We start from the raw sequence: 25,564 nt of genomic DNA, 5'->3' as shown, positions 1-25,564 counted from the left end.
GTAAGAAAAATTTTAAATATCAAGGGAAGGCACCAGGTTTAAATGGTGAGAGACACAAAACCAGATTTTTATATTAAGGTAATCATGATGGCACAAGCCAGATAAATGAGAACACTCTCAGCAAGCAGCCTTGCTTGGCTTTGACTATCAGCCTGATGAACAAGAGGCATATTTTATGCAGTGAGAACTAAGGGGTATAATTGCCTCTTACACAAGACTCTAGCCACGCTTTTACTTTAGAACAATTAGAAACCAGAGATCTCTTGCCCTCTAAACCTCTTTGGTGAACCAATGCTCACCTCTCCAAACCAAGGAGGCATTCCTGAGCCAGAGAAGCCCGAGGCCCACACACAGGCAGGCAGTGGGGAAGTAGAAGTGGGAGGTTTGAGCAAGATGCCCTATGCAGCCCTGCCTTGGCAGCTCAGAGCCAGAAAGGCTGGGTCCCCTCTAGAAAAAAAGGATGCTTGTTGCTGGATGTGTTGTGCAGCAGAAGTGTGGTGGCTTATGTGGCTTTTAGCTCTCTGACCTTTATTTAAATGAAATGCAGAGTAATTTTTACCTAAGTGGAGTTGTTCTGTCTCATTAGTGTGATTAAATAGATGACAGAGCGTTACTAAGTTCATTGTCAGAGAGACTGTTGCTTAGTAATTTAAACTGCAATTTTCTCATTATTCTTTTTTCCTTACAATGATGGTGGCTCTGCTGTTACCCGCAGTTCATGGCTTTGCATTCAAACCTTGACGACTGTGGTTGCATTTTGAACATCAGGCACCGGCCAGAAAGAGTCATCCAGGGTAAAGCTGAGCGGGGGGAGCCTCCAGAACTTTCAGCTGCGTTTGCTTGAGATTTTTGGTGTATAGCAACAGAAGCACGGGATGTGCAGTGAGCTCAGGCACACAACCCTATGAGCCTGCTCTGCTTCAAGGGCTCTGCAGATGCTCTGCCTGCTCAGCGGGCGAGCTGAGCGATGGAGAGTGATGGAGCCCTGCAGCCATTCCCTGCGCCCGTCAGAACTGACGGCGTGTGCCTCACACCGAAGGACAAATGGTTTCCAGGCAGGCACTGAGGGGAAGTTATGGAGAGACCTGTCTATGGCTGCTGCGGCCTGCGAGGAGGAATCCCCAGGTCAGGGAGGTGAACGGGACAGGCCCCAGCCTGTGCGTGCCTGAGTGGTGCCTCCCAGCTTGGGGCCACGGCCGGCTGCCCAGCGCTGCCCGCTCGGGCGGAGGCTGTGCCCTGTGTTCGCCGGGCGGAGCGGTGGCAGGGCCCGCTGGGAGGCCCGGAGGGCTCGCTCGTTCCCCCTGCCCGTGCTCCCCGTGAAGGAGGATGCGGAGGAACACCGAGACCGGTCCTGCCCCGCTCCCCTGGCAACAGCGGCGCCGGCGGCGCCCAATCAGCGCGCAGCGGTGCGCGCCCAGCCAATGGAGAGGCGAGCGGGAGGGCGGGGCGCGCCGGAGCGAGGAGGGCCGGCCACGCGCCGCGCCGCCATCTTGACGTCTGAGGAACAAAAGCGCTGAGGCCGCCGCGGGCGCCGGCCCAGCACCAGGTAACGGGCGCGCCCCGCTCCCCCCGCCGCTGCCCCTGCCCCCGGGGCGGTCGCCGCTGAAGGGACAGCTGCGGCCCCGCCCGCAGATCGGTGCCTAGCCCGGCGAGGTGGGGATGGGCGGCTGCCCGGAGGGGATGCTCGGTGGCAGCCGCCTCGGGGCATTGCTGGCCGCAGCGGGCAGGGAGGGGAGCCCTGGCCTGGGGTCACCCCGGGGATGCGAGGATGGCCGGGGTGGGGGACAGCGGTGACAGCGTTCGCGGAGCATCCCCGGCCGCACAGCGCTTCCTGCGCTGCCCGCGGGGCTGGCGCTGTGGGGGCTGCCGGCCGCGCCGGCCCGGGCTTGGCGCGGGGGGGCCGCACTTGTGTCTTCCGTGGCTGCCGAGCCCGGGGCTGGTGGTCGCCTCACGCTGTTACTCAGCAGTTTTGTGAATCGTCAGACGTTGTGTGTCCGTTTTGCCCGGGTGATGGGTGTGCTGCTGCTCTGGCGGCTGCTTGGTACGCTCGGTAATAGCTCTAAATGAGAAACGGGTGCTGCGGGATGTATTGCATAAGTGGATGTGGTGCTCGGGAATACCCTTTTTCTCTGTAAACTGAAAGTTCTGGGTGATGCCTTGTTAAGAAATGGTTCGAGGATCACGATTTTGTAATACCTTGTTAACGTAGCTTGGGAGCTGCAGTCGGTTTGAACAAAAACACGGTTGAGGCTTTGGAAATAAGCGTCCAGCTTAAAGAAATAAATGCTGTCGTTGTTGATAGAATAACAACTTCTTGGTAGTTACACCGTGATATGCCCTTGGCCTTAAATCCACTGTGAAAAGTACACATGTTTAACACTGATATATTTCCTGATCTTTGCTGGCATTTAATCGCCTTCTACTTCCCCCCCCCCTTCTTTTTTTTTGGCCTTATGTGTCCCATATACTCAGGTGTTTTAGAAATGCATCCAGTGCCTCTGCTTTTTGTGAACATCTAAGGGGACAGTTTTGTTTCAAACACTGTAATTAGAATTTTGCTTTAATATTTGTTCTGGAATATTAATATTTGGTTTAACTTCTTAGGGGATGTATTATTGGTCATTTACTCAGCATGAAGCACTGAAATGGTAGTACAACAGTTGAGATCTGACACTTGGGGATAACAAAGTAAGGGTTGTTTTGGCCAAGAATTGGCCTCTTTGCTCATAATTTTTCTTATATATAAGACAAAACTGACTTGTAAAATTTTCTTTAAGTTGAATTAATTTGTGTGTTTTCAGGACTTATTGATAACATTAAGGAATGGGAACTGGGTTTATGTACATGTGCATCCACACATAAATATATGTGTTTCAAAAATGAACTGATTAATTTGTTTACTTTTGCTGATTTAGCATCTTCCAGATTGCTGTTACATTTTTTTCCTTAATAAATAAGGAAGAACCCAGTCATTTAAGTGCCAGAATTCAGGAAAATTTCTTTTTGAAAAATGCTCTTAAGTGTTCAGGAGTGTATCCTGGTTAAGCATTTTGGGAAGGATTACAGCCATTTACATGTACTTGTTTGTAAGAAATTCTAGACGTTAAATTTGGCCATGTAACTTTTCATAAATTTACATTCATTTAATTGAAAAACTGTTTTTTCTGCCTTTCCTGTCTTTGATATTTATACCTTTTTGAAATAACAGTCTGTTATCTTGTCTATGGTACTTCAGTTATACAAGCTTTATGTTGCTGTTTCTTTTGGAGGAAAGGTAGATCAGAGCTGTCATAACCGTGTGGTATGGTAGTTTGGAAGCAGCTGGAAAACCGGACAGTGGTCAGTCATATGAAACCTGAGCTTTCTACTCTCAAAAATTCTTTCCTTACCAGTTGCTTTGAAGGAAGATTTAACATTTGTCAGTCATGAGTTTTTGAAAACCCAGGATGAGAAAAGATGTTAAAGAACCTCTTTGCAGCCTGTCAGTTGTTGGGCTTCCATCCAGATCGGTGGTATTGGTGTTGCTTTGGTTGTTCTCCAGTCGTCTGGGGAGTGTGAGGCTATTTTGGGAATGTTTTTTCTTTTGAAGAATAGGGGAAGGGTGCAAACCTCGAGGCACTGAGGCTGTCTCAGTCTGTCAGCAGTGGTGACACACAAATGTCTGCCCTTTTGGGTTAGCTGGAGGCAGGGAAATGTGTGCTGTCAGGTTGGTGGTGAAAGATCTACTTCACTAGTGACGTACAATATCCTTATGGAATTTACCTATGGGGATAAAATAAATAGAAACCATTCTTTAGAAATATCTAGTTCTTTACTGAGTACTTTGAGTGAATTGAATTAGATAAGATCTAGGGATATTCTGGAGTAAATGGTATTAAATGCCAATTCTTTTCAATGTTTCTTAATTTGGTGGTCATTAGAAATTGGGAGATAGCTGAGGTGTTTCTTTAAGAGGTTGGCAGTGCTGCTCCTGCAGTCAGGCTAATGCCTGCCTGAGCTTAAGAGCAGATCCAGGACCAGAATAAGCAAAACAGGTGTCTCCTCTTTAACATACATGATGCTGGCCTTCCTGGGGAACTGTGCTTCAAGTGGAAAAGGCTGGGGGCAAAGGCTGGCTTTTGAAGTGAAACAAGATTTGATGTGGTTTTTGATGCTAAGCCAAGGTATAGACTCTCCCTTTTTGATGTAATTCACGATTTCCTTAATGTTTCTGTACCCTTGCTCAAACACAGAACTTGTTTAATGGGTAGGAGCATATTCCAAAAATTCACAAACTGCATCCAAGGATTGAAAGGGCAGAAACTGAGGTGCAGCTAAAATTTTTATCTTGTGTGGGGTATTTACTGCTCTAGTTGTACCCTAAGTGTGAGGGTAAGAGCCAAATATAGAGCAGTTTGAAGCTTTCATAAGCTGACATTTTACATTCATAATAATTCTTGTTTATCTAGTGAACATGAGCTAGAACCATTATCTGAAAGCTGTCAGGTTTTTACACTGACGTGTGGAAAAACCTTGCCGCCTCTCATTCAGTTCATCCACTTATCAGCTGTTGAATTTGCTGATGCTTAGCTCCTCCCTGCTGGCAAGAAGCTGCGGTTGGTCTCCAGGCAACGCAGGTCCGGCTGAGCATCTCTGCCTTGCTTGAAGAGATGAAAATTTTCCATTGCGGGGAGAGGATTTTTCCTCTTGCTAATTCTTTTATCTGGCTTCTTGTCTTGCCCAAGGTCGCTGCATCTTTGAAACGATACAGAGATAGCTCCCAATTATCAATAGGTTATATTTAAAGAGTTTTAAGGTGTAATTGCAACTATGTGTTTCTGTAACTTTTGCTAGTAATATTTTTTTACAATGTTAATTTTGGGCCTTTCATAGTAACTTATTTTATTGCAAAATTGTTCTTTCTTTCCCCCTTCTGCAAAAAGTTGTATGACATTGTATCACTTGCTGCAAGCAGCTAGAAATTTCTCCTGCGAAATCTGAAATACTGGAAGGCATAATGGAAACAAAATTGTTTGTTCAAATGAAGGTCTGTCATTGGTTGTGCTTAATCGGGTGTTCAGAGCTTGAAGTCTGAAATCTTCTGCAAATTCTTGGCTTGTGTGTCACAAAGCCATTGCAGGCAGCCCTTGCTGTGTTAGAATAAGGGAATGATAATCTTCATAATAGGTACAGAACGTACCACGCTGCTGTTATCAGCTATCAACATGCAGCCTTTGACCCTCTGTCTGGATTGCTCCTGTGGAGGATTCTCTATCAGAGACAGCTGGAACCAGTTACTGCCCAGTTTTGCATTTTTACTGGAAAAAGAAAGGCTTGTTCATAAAATGGTTTTGACCACTGAGAGTCTTTCTTTGTGTGGGTGCCATGATGGATGGTAGGATGTGATGGATGATAAAGGCAAGAGGTGGCACAGACAGTGCCTGGTTTGGGGCTGAGCACATGCTCATCAGCCAGTTAAGAGCCCAAACAGACGAGGGAACTGCCGAATTCACACAGTGGCCATTCAGCTGAACTGCCGCTCTTGGTCCCTGTCTTCTGTCCTGCTGTGCTGGCATCCAGAAGGTTGGAAGGAACTGAAAAATTCATTTGGATGACTTGCTTAAGCTGGTTAATAGTGCCCCAGATTGTTGAGACTTAAAATGAACAGACTCAAGGACAGAAGATAAAATTATTGAGGTTATTTTTCATTAGAAAAAGCAAGGGGTCGGGGGTCTATGCCAAAGTCTGTATTAAAATGAGCACAGCAAAACCAGTTTTATTTTCTTCAAGCACAGAGGGCTTTAAACATACCCCGACAGCTGTGCAGTGCTGTGATGCAGAAATTTTCTACACTGCCTGAAACCTTGTCAGGAATATGGGTGCTGCTTAATTTCATGCTTATTGAAGATGACCTTTTTTCTTTGGACATTTGCTCTTTTCCTTTTTCATATCTTTTTCCAGAAAAATGGCAATTTATTTGCCTTGTGCTTTGGGTATATGAAGACAATGTTTGATAACAATTGATTTTTTTTTTTTAATGACATAATTTAGTTTAATGGGGCTACAGAAATGAGAAGTGAAATTGCCTGACAAGATAGGCATCAGCTTTATCTTTTTGAGGTGTTAGCACTTTCAGGTGGTTGATTCAATTTAACAGGAGATACAAGGTTAAATTGATGGGTAGGTGTGTTCATACTAATATAACTGTCATTGCACCTGGGAATCTGTTCAACATACCTTAGGAAAATTGGTTCTGGTTTAATAGAACCAGTCAATTTTCTGAAGAGACATCTGTGAGTATTAAATTTGGAGTATAGTTCCAGATAACCCTGACCAAAATTACATAAGAAAAAATTTAAAGTTGTATCATTTCCAACAGGGAGGGAACAAAATGGTTGGGGGTGTAATTTGTAGAGATAGAGAAGTAGTCTCTTGAGGATGAAGGTAGATCAAGTAAATGCTGATGGAGCTGCAGTGAATTGCCTGGTGAAAGGATGACAGACTTCAAGTTGTTCCATTTAAACAAAGCCTTTGACGTATTTAAACCTAAGTGCTGAATCGTGATTATGTTTTAAAGTGCAAATAATGTTTTAACATCACTATGTGCAAAGTTTGCTTTCAAAAAATAAAGTGTTTGTTTCATAAGCTTGACTTCTTGAAATATTTTTTTCCCTCATAGTGTGCTGTTTTTTGGAAATGCAGAATTGGAACATCAGCACACTTTGGATGGTGGTGCAATGTTGTGGAATTTTGAAGAGAAAATAGGTTTTTGGCAATCATCCTGTCTGATTCTTCCCTTTTTGGTGAGTGATGGTTTCACTTTGAAGACAGTTGTGCAGTGCACACTTGCTGGCTGCTATAAAAATTGCCTCTAAAGCAACAGATATTTTTAAGGGAATAAGACATACTCCAACTGTGTTCCATTGCCTGGGCTATTTAAACTACCTAGCTCTTATGTATCATTAAATGTATTTCAGCCTGCTGCAAGGATAAGAGCAATACAGCCAAGCTCCTGATGAAGCTTCTTTTTCTAGATTACTGAAATTGATAAGATTTTTTTTCAGGTGGTTTTGTATTGCTGTTTGAATATGTAAACTGTATGAGATTAAAATTGATTAATTCTTTGGTGGTAATTATTATGCTAAACCTGTAACTAGCCCTAGATGGTGTAAGAGGAGATTACTGAACAATGAAAGATGAAATACATAAATAATTTTTAAAGCCTTTTTTAAGTACTGTGCAGGTGTACTTGTAGAAAAGGTCGTTTTCCTGGAAGAAAGTATTCTTGAAGTGAGTTGCATTTACCAGGGGAAACAGTGTAGATATTTTCCCTTGATTTTGTTGTGCCACCTGAGAGTGTCTTGTAAGACTTCTCTCCTGTCCTTACTTGCTCTTGTCCAATCTCCTGCAGTTAAACAAGAAGCACGTGGGAATTATTCTACTGTATCTTTTACATTTGAACTTCTATAATTGCACTGGCATCCCTGCAAGGAGCTGGGTGTTCAAGGTCTTAGGTCCCAGTTACTTTCAACTCTTTAGGGAAAGAGCCTATAGAGGTCACTGAATCATACAAACTCTTCACTTTAAGATGCAAATCTGGGTTGTATTTTCTGAATTGAGATGTGTTTGCAGTAGTTTGAGATGTTTTGAAACATAAATGCAGTTCTAAAATATATATTAAATGCATCTCATTAATGTGAACTGTTTTGGAGCAAAAACTCCATTTATCTTAGTCATCAGAAATATTCTTGGAACCTACATTTGTAGAATTACAGTTAAAAATGGGGTTGAGCATTCCAAGACATGATGGCTATCTCCTTCTGGAGTACTTTTCAGTAATTTTTCCACGTAAAGGGACTAAATTTCTTTTGAGGGGTATTGATGGTATAGGTGAATATACACATAAATGAGAAGCGTGAAATAGGTAACTGTGCATTTAGGGTACCATTCTTCCTATAATAATTTATTTGTTAATGGTCTTTGCTGTGCATTCCTTGGGAAGTTTTTGCTCAAGGAGTTAGCTTGGATTGTAGGATTTAAGCATCAAAGCTTTAATTTAACAATCTTGTCCTTTGGGCCCCTACAGCTTATGGTATAAAAAGCATTAGTGTTTGGGATTTCTAAAGGAATTACATGGAGAGAAAATCTTTGTGTAGTTAAATGAGGGTGGACTTTGAAAGGGACTTGACACTTGTCCTATATGAACATTATTTTTCTTATCATATGCGACAAATGGGTCACAGCTGAAGGGCTGGTCACAAAGATTCCATGTTCTTTCATTGACTGACTCGAAATACAGTTCCCAGACTGCTAAATTGTAATGAGAAAGGCATAGCCTTGGATTTATTTTAATCTTAATGCTGGAATTTCTTGGGGGTGTTGGTGTCTTGAATAATACTTTCATGTGTGTAATCCACACAATTTAGCTCTTGCTGTCATATTTTCAGAAGATTAAAGGCCGAGTGCTATTTTGGTCTCTCCATGACAAAGGGTGGTACTGTCTTTTTGTAGCAACTGGTGATTTTGGCCTCTGATGCCAGAATACTGTCTTAAGATGGATCAGTTTCTAAATAGGAAGTTTAAGTAGCTTAGTTTTGGTGGTTCAGGTTTCTTAGTTTCCATGGCATTTTTACGTGGAAAAGAGACTGGTTCTTAAATTACACAATCCCTGAAAAAACTACATGGGTCAGAATTGCATGCTCTTTTCTGAATATGCTTAGTAACTTGTAACTTGGCTTTATTTTAGTTTCAGGGAGGTAAAATAGCTTTACTGGGAGGTAAAACTGGCATTTTTCCAGAACTTTGTGTATGTAGGTGTTAAGATTACAGATTACAAGTGGTGTAAGGAAAGCTGAAAGCTCTTACTTTTTTTAGATGTTGAAATATCAATTGCACTGGGCACATAACCTCCTTCTGAATTTTAAGAAACTGCAGCTGAGGGGCTGATGTGCACACTTATGGAAAAAAGCTAGTAGTTCTTAGAGATGGCCTTGGTGATTTGTCTTACTTTCTTAGACAAAAGGATTGGGAAATGAATTTGTCCTAATAAGGTAGACCTGGTTTAAGAAAGACAGGAATAATAATTGTGTGTGAGAAATAATAGTCACAGAACACTTTGCAACTTCAGATTGGTTTGTGTGTAGTTTGTTCCCTTAACATGTTATGCCTGATGTTTCATAATTCTTAGTTTTGTTTGTTAAAACTGTATTCAAAAGTCTTTTTGGTATAGGAGGTGGCTCTGCAGCTATGGTGTTAAATATACAGGTACAAATACATGTCTTAACCTCTGTGGCAGTGTTTATGTCAGTGTTTGGGTTATATTTAAAGACAGACAAAACTAGAACTCCGTGTTTAGGGGCTAAAAGGAGATAGGATAAAGATGTTGCTAGTAAAAAAAGTGGTTTGCATTGAAAGAGTGCATGTTTATACATTTTTCAACATCTCAGTGCATGGTCTTTCATTTCTGTATTACAGACAAAATTCTTAGTGCATAGAAAAGGCTTGCTGCTCTGGTTACAAGGAAGGATATCTCAGGGTGCTATCTTACACTCCTGAGAAACAACAGAACAGGACTTTAATGTAGCACTTGAGAGTCCTTTGCCATTGTAGCTGCTGTTGGTCTGTCCCTCTCCGTTCAGAGTGGAGTATTTAGAGGAGTAGTACCTTTCAGTGTGATACAGCTGAAATCCTCAGAATAAGCTAGGGCAATTCAAGGCATTTTTTAGCAGTTTGAAAGCAGAAAAATGTGTTCTTCCTTGGTGGGAATCTTTTGTTTGCTAATGTTTTGAAAGCAAGTGTTAAAAACAGGATTAGCTTACTACCTTGATGGGCCAAGACTGCTGTGAAATCGTCGTATTCCCAAAAGGTTTTTGTATAATTCTGGGATTCTAGATTCCATCTGTTATGCATGATTAAGTAAATTATGATCCTTGTGGGTCCCTCCCAACTCAGAACTTTCTGTGGATGGCCAGTATGGCTGTGCAATACATAGCCCTTAATTTGTGAAATTAATCTAAAGCATTTGTTTCCTTCTTTATCTGGAGACATTATTTACATTTTCTAAACTGCAGTAATGTAGTGCTGCAATTACCAGCCATTTAGTAAAGATAAGTTAAAAAAAAAAAAGACATTATATCAATATTTTTAAGAAGTGGGTGGCTTCTTTTATTGGTCTAGCCCAAGTGCATGGCATGCAACAAGAAGAATTTGTTCTTTCTTGGCTTTTTGTGTCTGTAGGTGGTTATGATAGATGTACCACTGCAGTGTCTGACTCCCAGCACGCTCATGATTGACCACTAAAAGCTGTAGTAGAAGTGTTCCTGCTTCCAGAGGGAATGCACACATAGACTGAACATATAGGTCTGAAGGAGTTGGTTACTCTTGAATTTGCAAGTGTTCTGCTGTTTCTACAAAACGTCATGCTTACTCATCCCTGAGTACAAGTCGAGTAACATAATGATCATTATACTGATTGATTTGCTGCAGAAGATCTTAAATAACCTTGACTTGCATAGAAAGTTACAGCTTAGCATCATTTTGTCATCACAACTGCCTGCTTCAAGTTATACTTAATGAAAAAGAAGGGGTTTTCCTCCCCCGGTCGTTCTTTTAAAGTATTTCCTCCCCCTTGACACTATGACACTGTCCCTCTACCCCTCATGGTGTTGAATACTATTGTCTGCTTTGTTAGATTTGAATTATTTGCTGCTTGTAATACTTTTTTTTGTTTATAAATAAAAAAATTTCTGAGAACTGACTATGTCAGTGCACTTTTGTACCAAAGATAAACTTTTCCCTCCAAATTAGTTACCAAAATAAACGTTTGCTTTTTGTAATCGTGTAGAATTTAGGGCTGCTCTTAAGATTTTTCCCAAAACTGTAGGATTCATACAAGCACATTGTTATGTGGGCTTTTCATTTCTGTCTCAATGAGTGAAAAAATTATAAACGATAGCTTTTACTACTTAGTTATATTAATTATGCTGCAGATACAGAAGGCTTCAGAAAGTATCCTAGTGTGGGATTTGCATTCTCTGTAGAGATATAAAGCATCCTCAAAATGAGGAGTTGATTAAAACAATTGTGATAAATGAATGCAGAGCTCATTTTTGTGTTACGTACTAGAAACATTTATTTTAAAAGATTTGTTCCCTAATCCGATGCAGTTAATTTTTAAAATGTATTTCTGATACTGCTCTAAGGCAGCTGACTGGCCACTAGAGGATATGAGTATCTACATTCTAATCTTAAGAACTTCTGAAAACAGAGCATATCAGAGAAACTTCAGTTCCTGAGCCAAGCAGTAGCTAGAGTAGATGTTAGAAGCAAATCACTACTAATGTTACTCTGGGCATATTTGCTAATAAAACAGTGTTTTGTGTGGAGGAATGGCATTAATTTTCATCAAAATTAATCAAAAGCTGTGCAAGACCTTTGAACCTGAGCATGTTTAACATATCTAATGCTTTTAATACTCTAAAGCTGCATCCTCTGCTTTCTCTGATTTAAGGAATGTGCCTTGATATTTGTAAAGTATCACATTATTAGTAGCAGAACAAGTAGTTCGGTCATGAGGACTTGTAGAATTCCTCTAGCCATTCTTGCTTTATAGGTGTATTATTGTAGGCTCTTAAAGTGTGTTTGTCCAGCTTCAGTCGTGAAAGGTCATTCTCTTTGAGCAATGTAATGACTTACCAACTCAGACCTCAAGTACCTTTTCAGTGTTGAGCATGAAACGGGTGATGGGGTGGGCTCTCAAAAACATACCATGTGTTTTCCGCCTTGTTGTTTGCATCTTCCTATGTCCATTCTTAACTTTGTTGTTTCTTCCTGAATGTTCTTTGGGCTGAAGCAGCTTTCTCTTTGGCTGATCTAATAGGTCACTGATACTCTTCTCTCCTGTTGGCTGACTGTGCCATTCCTCTTGGTTCCTTGTATATTGGTTTGGCACAGCCTGGTTTTTGGTAGCTGGGGGGCCACAGAGGTGGCTCCTGTCCTTGGAGGACTGCACCCCGTGGAAAGAGAGACCCACGTCACAGCAGTTTTGAGAGGACTGTATGACCTTGGGGGGAATTCACGTTGCAGCAGGTGCTATAGACCTGCTGCTCATGAGATTGGGACCACGCTGGAGAAGTTCATGGAGAGCTGTGGCCCATGGGTGAGACCCTGGGGTCTCACAGGGGAAGGACTCATCTCCCAGTGGAAGAAAATCTTGGTGATGAACTGACCAAAAACCCCCATGTTCTGTCTCCCTGCGCTGTTGGTGGGAAGGAGGGATGAGCTGGGAGGAGGAGATGTTTTAAAGGCTGATTTTACTTCTCATTATCCTCTTCTGATTGTGTTAGTAATAAATTCACTTTGTAACCTTACGTTGAGCCTGTTTTGCCCTTGGAGTGTTTTTCCCGGTCCTTATCTCAACTTGTGAACCCTTTGTTAATTTCTTTCTCTCCTCTGCCCAGCTGTGGCAGGGAAGGGTGAATGGGTGACTGTTGTGGGTTCCTGGTGTGCCAGTGTCAAATCATGACACCTTGGAACCTTGGGAACGGGCTTTGCTTTGTCTGCTTCAGCACCCTGCAGCAGCTCTGCTCTGCAGATCTCTACCCTGTCAGCTTCCTCTGCACTTCTCAGTGAACCGAGAAAAAAGGACAGGCAGAAAGCTTTGCTGCCTTGCTATTTCTGCCCCTGTAAAGCTGATTTATGGCTATGTAGAGTTGAAGATGCTAACCATCCAAAATGAAAAGCCTGCACTAGAGAGAACCCAGTTTTAACAGAAGGGCAGCTCTACATCAGTAGTTCAACCATTACAAAGTTTTGGCAGGAGGTGTATTATTTTTGAGATTGTTATGAAGGAAGAAGCTGCTGCTTAATTGAGACCTGTGCTCTCCAGAGGATGTTTTCATTAATGCAATTACGTGTGGGACTAAGTCGAGAATCTGTAATGACATGAAGTACCTTCCAAAGAATGCTGTCACCTGAGATTAATATTAAAAGCCTGAAAACATGAATTCATTGTGGTATTCTTTTGATGGTCATTGTCACATGTGATGGGGGTAGGATATCTATAAATGCCACTTCTGGTTTACAGGTTTGGGTTTTAATCATCTTTTGCTGCTTACTGTAGGAATGACATTGCTCAAGCTAATGTTACTGTGTCTAGGCGCATGTTTGTTTACTCCTTCAAGTTATGTCAGATTTTTCTCATAAATTGCTTGACATGTGAAGGGTTAGTAAATCGGCTTTTTTGGCTGATGTGTTGTTTGAACAAAAACTCTTAGTCAAAGGCACGTAAAAGCACGTAGGAGGAAAAGGGCAGGGTACAGTGAGCCTGCATTTGCTGTCTGGGAAGATTGCCTAAAAACAGCAGTTTTGGGCTCTTTCTTCCCCAAAGAGCTTTGAGAACAAACTGGGTGTAGAATCAGAGGAAAGGCAGTGAAGAACTGCATTGTGCTTGTGCATCAATTCCTCTTGAAATTGTTGGTCTTTGGTCAAAGCTTTTATTTGTAGAGAACTGCAGCCAGTTTGGCATATTGTGAGGCTGTTTATGGAATTAAGGTATTTATAAATGAAACAGTGCAAAGCGTTTCTGATGGGTATTACAATTGTGCTCCAGGTCCTGCTAATCTGAATGGCAAAATTCCGAATATTAAGGACAGCCAAAATGACAAAGAAATCCTGATTGTTAGTAATGGTAACGTTAAGGCATGCAGCAAAAAACCCATAAGGTCTTACTCAAAACCTTTTTGCAAGTGAGAAGAATTTAACTGGGTAAAAACAGACTGGATTTATTAGGCAAGCAGTGCTTCTTGAATGGCTAAAATACATTAATTGATCAAAGTGAAAACTAAAGCTCATTAAAACCTAAATCGTTGACAAGATTACGTGGTCTTGCTGCTGTCTTCTTAAGCACTGTTACTATGTTCAAATCATATCTGTTTTAGATTCAGAAAAAGGCACTAAGTTGCCTTGCATAATTAAGGAGCTCGGCTAAAGGCTTTATAGCAAGGAACTCCTTACTGATGCTGTGTTCAGCAGTCCTTGCTCACAGTTTCTGCTGCAGAGCTGTATTAATAGAGCTTTTACAGCAGGGATATGTACTATAAAAATTCAGTGATAGAAACGGAACATGGGGGAGTTGTGCTGTAGTGTTTGGAAGATAAAAACAGGAGGAGAGCTTACTAATACAAGCACAGTAAACTCATCTTCATTTGTGTGAGCCTCCCTCTTTATTTCTGGTAGATTCAATTTGTCTTGTGGTAGTGCTGACTGGGTACACTGTGTTTGACTACATGGAAATGTTTCTAACCTTTCTCTCAAAAAAAACCCCACCCCTATCTAAGAACTGTGTAACTTATAAAATAATTTCTATAATATCAGAGCACTAAAAAAACTTGCTTTCTTTTTCCTCGAGTGGGAAGTTACACTGTGTGATGTGCTGCCAGATCTTACTTGTTCAGGAAATGGTGAAGTAGAATGATTAGGCCTGTCTAATTCTATGCTTGGCAGTTCCATTGCTGAGTGCATGGGGGATCTGCATACAAGTATTTCCCAGATCACTTGGGCATCCATGAAAGCAAACAAGTTGAGCTGCTACTAATGAGCTCCCTGAAGATGTGTTGGGTAAACAAGGTGTACATTATCTGTGTTGGAGGTGATGTTTGCTAGAGTAATTTCTATGGCATAAATGTCTTCGAGACTTAACTCCTGATGCAGCTGTAGCAAAGGAGGACTGGACAGATTTAAGTGCTTGAGGTTAAAGGATGTTGCAAGGTACTTTCTCAGTCTGAATCCCTGCAGTGGGCAATCAGTGTCTCTGTATCAGGTAATTAGGAAGACAGCCACAGAATGGTGGTGCTGTCTTGTAAAAGTGGCACTTGTTCTGCAAGGCTGTTAAATGTGGCTGTGCCAGTGTAAAGCTCTGGCACTACGAGATCGTGTACATGTGTTACCACACCTCAAGTGAAACCTGGTACACTTCCCTCAGAAATTCCAGAAGACTGGAGGCATTATTGGCTCCAGACAATCCTAATGAAAACTCAAGAGTTGTAAAATTACTGGTGCAGTATACAGATTGATGCCTATAATTTCTGTAAGAGAAAATGGAAACAATTCTCAGAGTTCACTCAGGAGCTAATGTGGCTTGTCAAGTGTGTGTTTGGAGACAGCTCCAAGTGTGTTACACACGTGCTTGCAGGTGAGCCTTAGTGAAGAGCAGTGTGGCTCTGCATCGGGTGGGTGCTGCTGTGGGGAGCCATGGAGAAATAAATCTGTGTCTGGAGCAGTAACCGTGCTCCCTTCTGACTGCAGCAGCTGAAGAGCTACACTGGACTGCCCAGGGTGTGGGGACAGGCCATGGTTACGTGGCTTTTCTGCAGTGTCTCGGCACTTCGGAGTTGCTCAGCTTCGTGCAATTGGGTAAGGTTTTTTTGAAGTGACTTGTGTTTGGGGTGTAACTGAGAGGTTTTTATGTGTGTGTGTCTCTGAGTTCTCAAATTGTTGATGCTGAGGTAGGTGAGAAAATTGTGGTGATGCAGTAGCTGCATTAGAAAAAGAATACTAGGAAATTAAAAGTAGTACAAAGAGAAATGAAAGTTTATTGATATTGCGCTAATAATAATATGGATTATCAGAAGACAGTATTGTTTCTGGGAAATACTATTCCAGATTAAATGGGGGGGAAAAAAAGAAAAAAACAACAACCCGGTAATGTTTTGTCAAATAAGGCACTTGGAAGAAAGGAGGGAAAAAAAAAAAAAACAACACCAAAAAGCCCAGCCAACAAAAACACATTCACCTCTTATTGACCTGTTACCCTTAGGTGCAGGTAAACATTCCAGGACCTGGAGTTCATTCAGTTGATCGATCTGTTGTTTCTTTAAGCAGTTTAGTTGTTTAATTCAATTAATGCTCTTATGTCCAGGACATGCTGTAGGCGTCTGTAGTTCTGGTAGCACTGCTGACTTAAGCCTGCAGGTCTCTGCTTTTCCAGTTAATGTAAAGCTGTTAAATATCTAAGGAGGACAAATAAAAATAGACCTGTGACCTAGAACATTTTGTCGTCTCTTTGAATTAAGTGCATTATTGTTCGTTTAACTATCTTCAGGCAAAATAAGTATGAGGTTGTTTTTAGCCACAAAAAGTTAATCATTAAAGCTTTGGTCTAAAATTAGAGTAACTCAACTTAAAAATTTACTGGAAGGCAGAGAACATGACAGTCATGTTCTGATTTTCAGCGTCGCTCCTTTAATTGCTTTCTGAAGTGCAGGTTGCATGAAACTGGCGTCTGCCCAGAACCGAGCAGCATACGGTCACCGGCTACAGAAGCAGATGCTTTGGATGCAGCTGGCACAAAGCACTGCCTTCTGCTGAATGTGGGGAAATGAACCTTCTTGGAAAATGGCACATTAGCGTTATGGCTTGTCTGGGAAGAGCTTGCATCTATGTTATATTTTCGGTATCTGACATATAGTTGTGAATGAACCGGTGAAATAAACGTCCCACCCTGGACGTCGGTTGGTTGCTGTCCTTGCCTGGAAGGGAAGGAATTGTAGGCTCGGTGTTAATTCCCGGTTTTTTGGGCCGGCCTGCGCAGGAGGCAGGGGTGTCGTTGGGAGCGCTGGCGTCCTTGCTGGGTGTCCCTGCGGTCGGGCGCTGGAGTCCGACTGCGGGACTCGCCGGGTGGCCGCGGGACTCGCCGGATGGCCGCGGGTGGGTTCCCTTAGAGGAAGTGGCGAGCGGCGCTGGCCGCAGGGCTCCCTCTGCCGCTCCGCGCCTGCGCGTCGCGCCCTGGTCGCCCCGCCCCGCGAAGCCTCCCATTGGCTGCGGCTCGGCGGGGGCGTGTCCGCCATAGCCTTCGTGACTGCGCCCCGCGCTCGCCTGCAGTCGGGCGCGTCCGCAGCGAGAGTGACGCGCTCTCGGCTGTGTTCGGCTGTACTCGGCTGCACTCGGCTCCGCTTCGCTCTCGCCGTGCTGCCCGGGCCGCACCGTGCGCGGACACTGACGGCCGCCGCTCTCTTGTGTTTGCCTTAACAGACTCTTGAATCACAGTAAACACCTGCGCGTCTCGGCGGCTTCAGGCTCTGAACTGCCTTCACTAGTGCCGCCGCCTTCTGTCTAATGTGCTACAAGGATGAGCCCAGCATTTGGAGCAATGGAAGTGGAGCACTATTCCAAGGGTGTCCTGCTCGAGCCTTTTGTCCACCAAGTTGGAGGACACTCCTGTGTCCTCCGGTTTAATGACAAGACCATCTGTAAACCTCTTATTCAGAGAGAACACCAGTTCTATGAGACTCTCCCAACAGAAATGCGTAAATTCACTCCACAATACGAGGGTAAGTTACCAAACCTTTGAATGGGGTTGGGCCTTTCGTTTCTGTTAATGCAAGTGTGCTGTGCTCTCTGTTCTCTCTGAAATCTCTTCTGTGTGGAAGAGATTTTAGGGTTTTTTTCATGTATTTTGATGTTGTCTGAGGCAGGCTGTGGAGATGCAGGGTGGAAATGCTTGCCAAGTTGGTGTTTGGGCTGACTAACAGCATTAGAGTAGAGCAACTCTGCTGGTGATAGCCCATATATCTCCCTTAGGCACAGGTAAGTAACTAACAGCTTGAGAGCATTTTCAGTAATTATCTGCCTTTTTTTTTTGTTTTGGGATTTTTTTTTTTGTTTTGGCTTTTTTGTGGATTTAAAATTTTTTTCTTTTATTTTTTTGCCACTTGTTTAATGTTTGCTTACAAAGGATTTGTTAAGGATGGATAATAGTGTTTTATGTAAGCTTAGTTGTGATCTCTTTCGTGCTTTGATTTTTCTTCTGACTTTCATTTCGATGGCAATAAATACATGCCAGTAAGGTGCCTTTTTGAATACTTGCAGTGTTATTTCTGCCATTAAGGAAATGAAAATTCATGGCATTTAGGTAGGCAAGGATCAAGTAGCTGTGATGAGGCTGAGTCAGAAGTTATGTAGGAGTGGAAATTCCAGTTCTCCTAAGAACTGAACTAGTTAACAGGAATACTTCTTTTTCCTTCTCCTATTCAATCAACTGCTGCCTGATGATTAATAAATAATATGTCTGAAGCACTTTTTTAAAATGGAATTGCTTTTTAAAGCACATTGATTTTAACAACCGTGATGGTAATGAAGTTTTGTGTTCTGTTTGTGAAAGTGATGGAAGACTTCAGTGATGTTTCAGAGTTAATATTCTCTACTCATTTACAGAGACTTTATGCCATGTCTAATTACAAATTCTGTTGGACTGGAAGAAAATCTGATCTCTGAATGATACTTTTCAAAATGTAATAGAACAATTGTACTAGTGTATGTGGCTTTCTGGGAAGTATGGGGAGGGAAGGAGCCTCACTTGGTCCACCTCTGTTTTTTTTTTTCCAGAGTAAAGGCAAAGAAACCATTTGCTAGCTGGCTCCCCCACCCTTTTTCCCGTTGTCCTTTCCTTTGTGACAGCGGGACAGTCAGAGTTTCTGTACTCCGTGCTCCAGCCACTGCAGGTCTGGGAGCTGCCTGCCCAGCTTGGAAATTCCAGTCTCTCACCAAGACCTCTCCCCTAGCTAGTGATGAGCTGCAAGAACTGTGCAGGCTGATTGATCTGAAATAGAGGACTGGAAAACAAAATAAAAACCAATTCAGATAATTGTTATGGCTTCTCCATTAACCCCTGAGACTTATTCGTGTAGCACTGGGCACATCTGTCAATGCTCCACTGAGACTCTTAAAATGCAATGCAGTGTTCTAGAGACTCCTGAGGGGAGGATGAGGAGAAAAAATGCTTTAGGGGTTCACCATGTTTCTGTACCACAAACAGATTTGCTTTGTATTGCATTTTTGTTACTTATTCCACAAGATTGCTGCATAACCAGTATCAATAAAATATATTCCAAAAATAGAAGAAAATGTATAATTAAACATGGTGATTTTAAGTGGAAGCTTTTGGACTAGTTTCTATTGTAATGTGACGTTTCCCTTGTTTTGCTCTCCTTGCGCATCTTTCCTTTCCCTTGGGGATCTGTTAACCAAGTATTGCTTGGATACATGCTTTTTGCTTTGCTGTCATGCAAAATTTGAAAAGTTTTTGGTGTGAATTTTTTTTGTGCAGGTCACTTTTCACTGCAAGATGTTAACAAATGTTTTGCATCTCACTTAGAATCAGACCAGTCAGATTTTTTTTTTAATTAATAAAAAAATTTATTAATTGAAATTGTGTCCTGTTATTATTTGATTGTTACTTGACTGTCTCGGAGAGAGAAAATGACCTTTTGTATCATTGTTGTGCCAATATGATAAATTGTCTTTTGTGAGGTGTCATTTTTGTCTAGCTCTTTTAATATTTGTTAGGTTGGCAGATATGAGGTTTGGCCTGTGGCAAGATAGAAACTAAGGATTGGGGTAAGAGAAAAAATAAAGTTGTTGTATTCTTAGTGTAAAAGAACGTGTTCTACAAGGCTTACTTGTCACTTGAACAATTCATAACTGCCTGGGTCCTTTTTCTCTTCAGGTGTGGTATCAGTGAGCTTTGAAGAGGACGAAGATGGAAACTTGTGTCTAATAGCATATCCATTAAATGGGGACCACGATAACTTAGAAAACTTAGATAACTCTGACTGTGAACCCAAAAGTAAGCTATTGCGGTGGACTAACAAAAAGACAATGTTGTTAGAAAATGAGAAGATATCTAAGGAATGGGTCCGGCAGCACAGGAAAGAGGAAAAAATGAAAAGGTAGGTTTGACTTTCAGCTTTCAAATTCTAGTCTCCAGAATTCCACAGAATTGTCCAGAAGTCTTTCACTTTCATTTCCTTTCCTTCTCTTGTTTCTTTTGTTTTTCCTGACCTCTTCAGTGCAGACAAGTTCACTAGTGAAACTAGTATGACCTTAGCCCTCAGTAAAGGCTAGATTGAGTATTTTCATTTTTTTTCTGCTGTGGTCTGTTAAAACAGATTTCCCAGAGTTATTTTTGAACCTTCAGAAAGAGAAAAAAAAACATAAAATAAACAAACCTGGCCATAAAAAAGCACCCCTACAAACAAACAAAAAACATTCACCCACCTGCAGAAGAACAATAGTTAAAAAAAAAACCAGCCCCAAACATATTTAAGTGCTACTATGTATGGCATACTTTGTTAGGAATCCTGCTTTATCTCTGCTAGTGACATTTTCCTCTTTGTTCATTCCTATTAATTGTGCTCATCATAAACTCTGAGCTGTGATATGTTGGGCTAAAACCAGTGACCTTAGCAAAGGATAAACATTAAAGTGCATTGCTACCTCTTGCATTACTTCATAGAAGTCATGCACACAGGTATGAGTAGAATTACTACATGTTTTGTAACATTTGGCTGTATGCTCATTCATATTAGTATGGAAGTGGCATTGTAACAGTTGAAATACTACTCATGGGCATCTTGTTCACATGTACAGAGAGGAAAACAAAACTTTTGCTTGCTGTCAATGATGGTCAGCAAAATAGTTTGTCAAGTTAAATCCATTGATAGCCCCTCTTCAAGAGTTTATTTTTCTTCTTGATCTGTAATTTGCTACTTTATTCTGTGTTTCTAGTCACAAACTGGAGGAAGAATTTGAGTGGCTGAAGAAATCTGAAGTTTTGTATTATACTGTAGAGAAAAAAGGAAATGTCAGTTCTCAGTTTAAACACCATAATCCTTGGAGCATGAAATGTCACCAGCAACAGTTACAGCGGATGAAGGAAAACGCAAAGCACCGAAATCAATATAGTATCCTTTCCTGAAAGTACCTCATAACAGTGGAATGAGTAGGGTTCTGCCTTTTATTTCTTCAACATTCCAGATAAGAGTACAGAGCAGGCTTAGCTGCAGTCCCGAGAGACTCTCTGAAGCTGTGATTTATTTGGCATCTTTGAAGGGTTTGCCAGCACTTTCTAGAAATGAGCTTTTCCAGCACGTAACAAACTACCTAAGGTAGGAACATCAGAGAACCGAATTAAAATCTTCACATTGTGCGTTAGTGGACAAGTTTGACAGCACAGTGTGTTTGGTGTCTTCCACAAGAGCAGTTTCTAGTGAGAGTTCTCAAAGGAGATGAGTTCTGTCACTTTTTATTACTGTTTTGATATTGGTGATCTTAAAAACCAGTGTCCTCTTCCTCTTTTCATCAGTTTCTTAAATATCAAAGATGTTCTAGTAGCCTCTTTTTAATGAGCTTTAAGAAAAGTTGAATAATAACAGCCATGTAGGATTGGAGCATGAGAAACAAAAAACTGCCTGCATCCATGAAGGCTGAACCACACTGGGTTTGTGCTGTGGAACCATAGGCAAACATCTCCACCCTGAGCATTCTGTCAAAAACTGATCTTGCTGTAGGCTTGGATGCAACTGATCCATCCTGCAAAAACAGTGGGATCTAAATGCTGAGGTAAACAAATTTCTCATGTGTGAAGAATTTTGGTGATGGATTACTGAAATATCTATGACTAATAAATTATCAAATTAATAGGATTTTTTGGCTGGTACCCTCACCATTTCACTATAGATTATTATTCAGTTGCCTAAGAAGTGTGTGATATCTTTGGAGCAGTAATAATACAGATGTTACTGGCTTTGAATGGTAATACAAACACACAAAATTCTTCACTTCCCACAGAAAAAAAGTCGCTAGACAGGAACACTTCATAATTCAAAGTCAGCTGCCACATTATATTTCTGTATAACTCTGATTGCTTTTGATTTTCACTTAAAGTGGAAATTAACTACTCTCTCTCAACCAGTAAAACTGGAACTGGCTTAAAATAGAGTGGGCATCTTAAGTTTATGTAGCTATAATTTTTCTAGATTACTTTATGCTAGACATGTTTTGGATATGCCTAAAGTTAAGAGTGAGGCACTATAAAATCTGTGGTACTGTTTGTAAAACCTGTATTCCTCATTGTGAGGCTTATTCCTTAACTGGTCAGAATTCATTTTGCTGGAGAACCTGACATCTCGCTACGAGGTTCCGTGTGTGCTGGACCTGAAGATGGGGACCCGGCAGCACGGCGACGACGCGTCCGAGGAGAAGAAAGCGAATCAGATCCGCAAGTGTCAGCAGAGCACCTCGGCCGTGATCGGAGTGCGGGTCTGTGGCATGCAGGTGAGAGGAGAATCATCCTGCGTGGGGTGGCCAACAGTCCTGCACCTATTTCTGTTAGTGGGGTTTGGCCTTTATGTAGTCATCTCACAAGTTGTTACCCCTGAGCTGCTGAGCTTCGTTTGGCTCACAGAGAGGAGTGAGGATTTTGAGTTATCACTGATCAGCTGGAGGTGGCAGCATCTGCAGGAACAACCTGCAGCCCATATTTTGCATCAGTGAGTGCAGGCTCTGAACACACAAAGCCTCCTGCACCTTATCAGCAGTTCAAAACTGTTAAAACTACCGACTCAATTTACATTTCAGGATAGCATAGGGAACAGGTATGGGGGGGCAGTTTTATGCATTTTGAATTAAGCATGTGGAAATTTGTCAAAATATTAAGAAGCAATCAGTTCTGTTCTGTAACTTTAAAAAGCCGCAGATCTTTCTCTGCTTAAGTTGCAAAGTGCAGGCAAGAAGTGCTTGGTAAATGTGATAAGACTTGTTGCCAGATGAGGAGACATTGTGTGGACTTTAACCTGAATTTTTGTTTACTTGTTTCTCTATTCTTAGAGTGACAAATGGGAAACAACATGTTTGTGTTTGAGTTTTTTCCTGAAGTTTCTCTCCTCCTATCCAGTAGATTCCAGGAATGCTAGCAGTGTTTGCTGGGACTTGTTCCACAGCAAGACTGTTGGCATGTGTGCAATGTGGCAGTGTTCAACTCACTGTGCAACTTCAGAGAAGAACATGAGGCAGAAGTGAAAGTGTGGGGGCTGCATTTCTAACCACAGTGTGCTAGGATTTGAACAGGGCATGGCCATTGTTCGCTTTCCAGTGTTGACTTTTGCTGGAAAACAAAGAGGGACTTCAGAAGCACCTGCAATCCTTTCTTGACCCAGATGTTTAGGCATTATTGAACTATTGCTTGTATAGACCAGTCACCTATGCCTTCCTGCAGGAAAGCATTTTCCTGACTTCTTCAAATACAGATGATTAGATTATAGTTTTGTATCAGAATGTTTGCTGTCACTCAGATCCCAGCATGCTGAGAATCAACTGGTACATCCTAGAGTAGAGACAGGTATGAGCTGAATGAGTGGCTGTGGTACAAGTTGTATCTTGACTTTGGAGATTTTGGCTGCAGCTTTCCAAATCTCACCTGAAGTCCTAGTTCTTACATTCTGGGTGGAAAAGCTCAATCCAAACTGAAGGAATTTTCCACTTCCTCTAAGTTGCAGAGGCACTGCTGGATCTGTTGATAGCAATTTCTGTAATTGTGCAAGAGCAATTTTAGAGAGTAGTATGTCATCTTGTAAAAGCTTTAAGGAGCATGTGTTTTCTAGTTTTTAATTTTTCTTTGTGTTCCCCTCAAGACTTTGGTGTCAGTGTACCAGCAATTTTAACTATTCCTTTTTTCTTCTCTTGTGTTTGTATATGCAGGTTTACCAGGCAGGCACTGGCCAGCTGATGTTCATGAACAAGTACCACGGAAGAAAACTCTCAGTCCAAGGATTTAAAGAAGCACTTTACCAGTTCTTTCACAATGGCAAATACCTGCGCAGGGAACTCTTTGAGTCCGTAATTAAAAAACTTACTGAACTCAAGTCTGTGCTGGAGAAACAGGAGTCCTATCGCTTCTATTCAAGCTCCTTGCTGATCATCTATGATGGAAAGGAAAGGCAGGAAGTTGCCGTTGACTCGGATCCAGAGGACATAGAGGACCTTTCAGAGGAATCTTCAGATGAGTCAGCAGGAGCCTATGCCTACAAACCAACTGCCAGTACTGTCGATGTCCGCATGATAGACTTTGCCCACACAACCTGCAAGTACTATGGAGAAGATAGTGTGGTGCATGAGGGCCAAGACACGGGTTATGTTTTTGGACTCCAGAATTTAATAGATATTATTAAAGAAATAAGAGACGAAAGTAGCGAATAAACAGTGTGAATGCACATCAGTAGAAAGCACTATTGTGACTCTTTGTATTCCAAAATTATTGGCCACTTTCTGGTGGTAGGAATCTTTACAGGCTCTGCAGGGATGGTCCTGTCAGAGTCAGACTTGTTCAGAGGGCATTTACTTACATTGGTGCTAGACCTAGCACTGGCAAAACTTGGTATCCTTATTTATTTTAACTTTCTTAAACATTCCATATTTGATTACTCAGATACCTCTGTTATCCCTGTGTGTATATGTTCCAATAAAATTCTTTTTGTTCGTTGTAAGTGATGCTTCTGTTGTTGCTGGTGACTGAGGAGGAGATGAAGCTCAGATCTCTGGTTTCTGCAGAAGCAGAGCAGCAAGGCTTACCTGCCTCGTGAGACCACCTGTGGGATAGCTTGTCTGTCCTGGGCCTCCTGTCAAGCAGCCCAGCAGGGCCCAGGATCTGCCCTTTGAGGAGAGGCTGAGACAACAGGGCCTGTGTAGGTGGGGTAAAGACAGCTCCTGAGAGGCCTCCAGGGGTCCCTTCCAACCAGAATGAGGACTGATCTGTGAGAACTTGCTCTTGAAATCAACAACCTATTTCTTGTTCCCAGGTCTTGTAACTAGATCTTACTCTGTGTAACCTATTTCTAGAGAGCTATAAGAGTTATTTAACCTAAGCTGAGGCAAAATGTGTAAAACTTGTACAGGAATAGATGCAGCAGCAGCAACCAGGGCAGAGCTGCCAAGCCTGAAAAGCACATTAAGCAGCTTAAAATCTTACTTGGGACAAACGGACAGGAAGGAAGCATCAGAAAGTGAGAGGGGTAGCAAGTAACTGAAATAACAGAGTAACTAAACCAACGGTTCTGTTAAGAGGAGCATTTATCTAACCATTTTCAGATAGGCTTTTTAGACTTTTCTCCTTGAGAGGTTTGTACGTCATCATGATAGTGTGAGAGAAAAATGGGTGTGGAAGTGCTGAGGTAAGAGTGGAGAAGTTCTTGTTACCCATAATCAGAATGAAGGAATCAGTTTGTGCAGGAGAGTCAGGTGAATCGTCTCCCTGGCCTATACTTTGCCTGCAGCCTTGTTTAGGAGAGGAGAAGTGGGATGTGACAGGAAAGCTGCAGATCTGCTTGTGGAAGATCACCCTCTTTAGCTGGCTGTAGCCCTGAGCTTCAGTTTCGTATTCCCCAGCAGTTGCTATCAAGTTCTCCTGATCAAAGTCTGATGGCTCTCCTGTGCTCCTTCGTACTTTTTAAAGGAGATTTATATATATATATATTTAATATATATATTTATTATATATATTATAATATATATTATATATATATATTATATTTATAGATTTATTTATATATTTGCTTATACATGAGTTTGTGGATGGTTTTTTTTTGTTTGGGTTTGTGTTGTTCCACAGTGCTCAGGCACTGACTGATGTTGGTTTTAAACAGGTGTTTTTACATCTTGCAGTCACCTCAGTATTTTATGCCAGTACATGGGCTATTCTCTCTGCAGATGGATTTGTCCAGCCTGAACAGGCCATGTGTTGCTTCTGGGTGAGACT

At 41.8% G+C, this 25,564-nt stretch overlaps 1 protein-coding gene across 4 annotated transcripts; it reads left to right on the top strand.

Annotated features, from left to right (window-relative positions):
- The first annotated feature begins 1,445 nt into the window (after positions 1–1,445).
- Positions 1,446–24,296, top strand: IP6K2 (inositol hexakisphosphate kinase 2). 4 transcript variants are annotated; one of them, XM_088171459.1, is made up of 8 exons: positions 1,457–1,546; positions 6,659–6,782; positions 15,283–15,390; positions 17,008–17,306; positions 19,481–19,703; positions 20,542–20,717; positions 21,914–22,089; positions 23,512–24,296. In XM_088171459.1, the coding sequence occupies exons 4-8, from the start codon at positions 17,105–17,107 to the stop codon at positions 24,007–24,009; spliced, it is 1,275 nt and encodes a 424-aa protein (XP_088027585.1). In that variant the 5' UTR covers positions 1,457–1,546; positions 6,659–6,782; positions 15,283–15,390; positions 17,008–17,104; the 3' UTR covers positions 24,010–24,296. The 4 variants fall into 4 exon arrangements, with proteins under 4 accessions (XP_014745977.1, XP_088027585.1, XP_088027584.1 ...); XM_088171458.1 differs by lacking the exon at positions 15,283–15,390; XM_088171460.1 differs by lacking the exon at positions 6,659–6,782 and having other exon boundaries at positions 1,484–1,546.
- The last annotated feature ends 1,268 nt before the right edge of the window (positions 24,297–25,564 follow it).

The sequence above is a fragment of the Sturnus vulgaris genome, chromosome 11 (assembly GCF_052056855.1).
Source record: "Sturnus vulgaris isolate bStuVul1 chromosome 11, bStuVul1.hap1, whole genome shotgun sequence".
Classification (NCBI taxonomy): domain Eukaryota; kingdom Metazoa; phylum Chordata; class Aves; order Passeriformes; family Sturnidae; genus Sturnus; species Sturnus vulgaris.
This window is presented reverse-complemented; position numbering and strand designations above follow the sequence as displayed.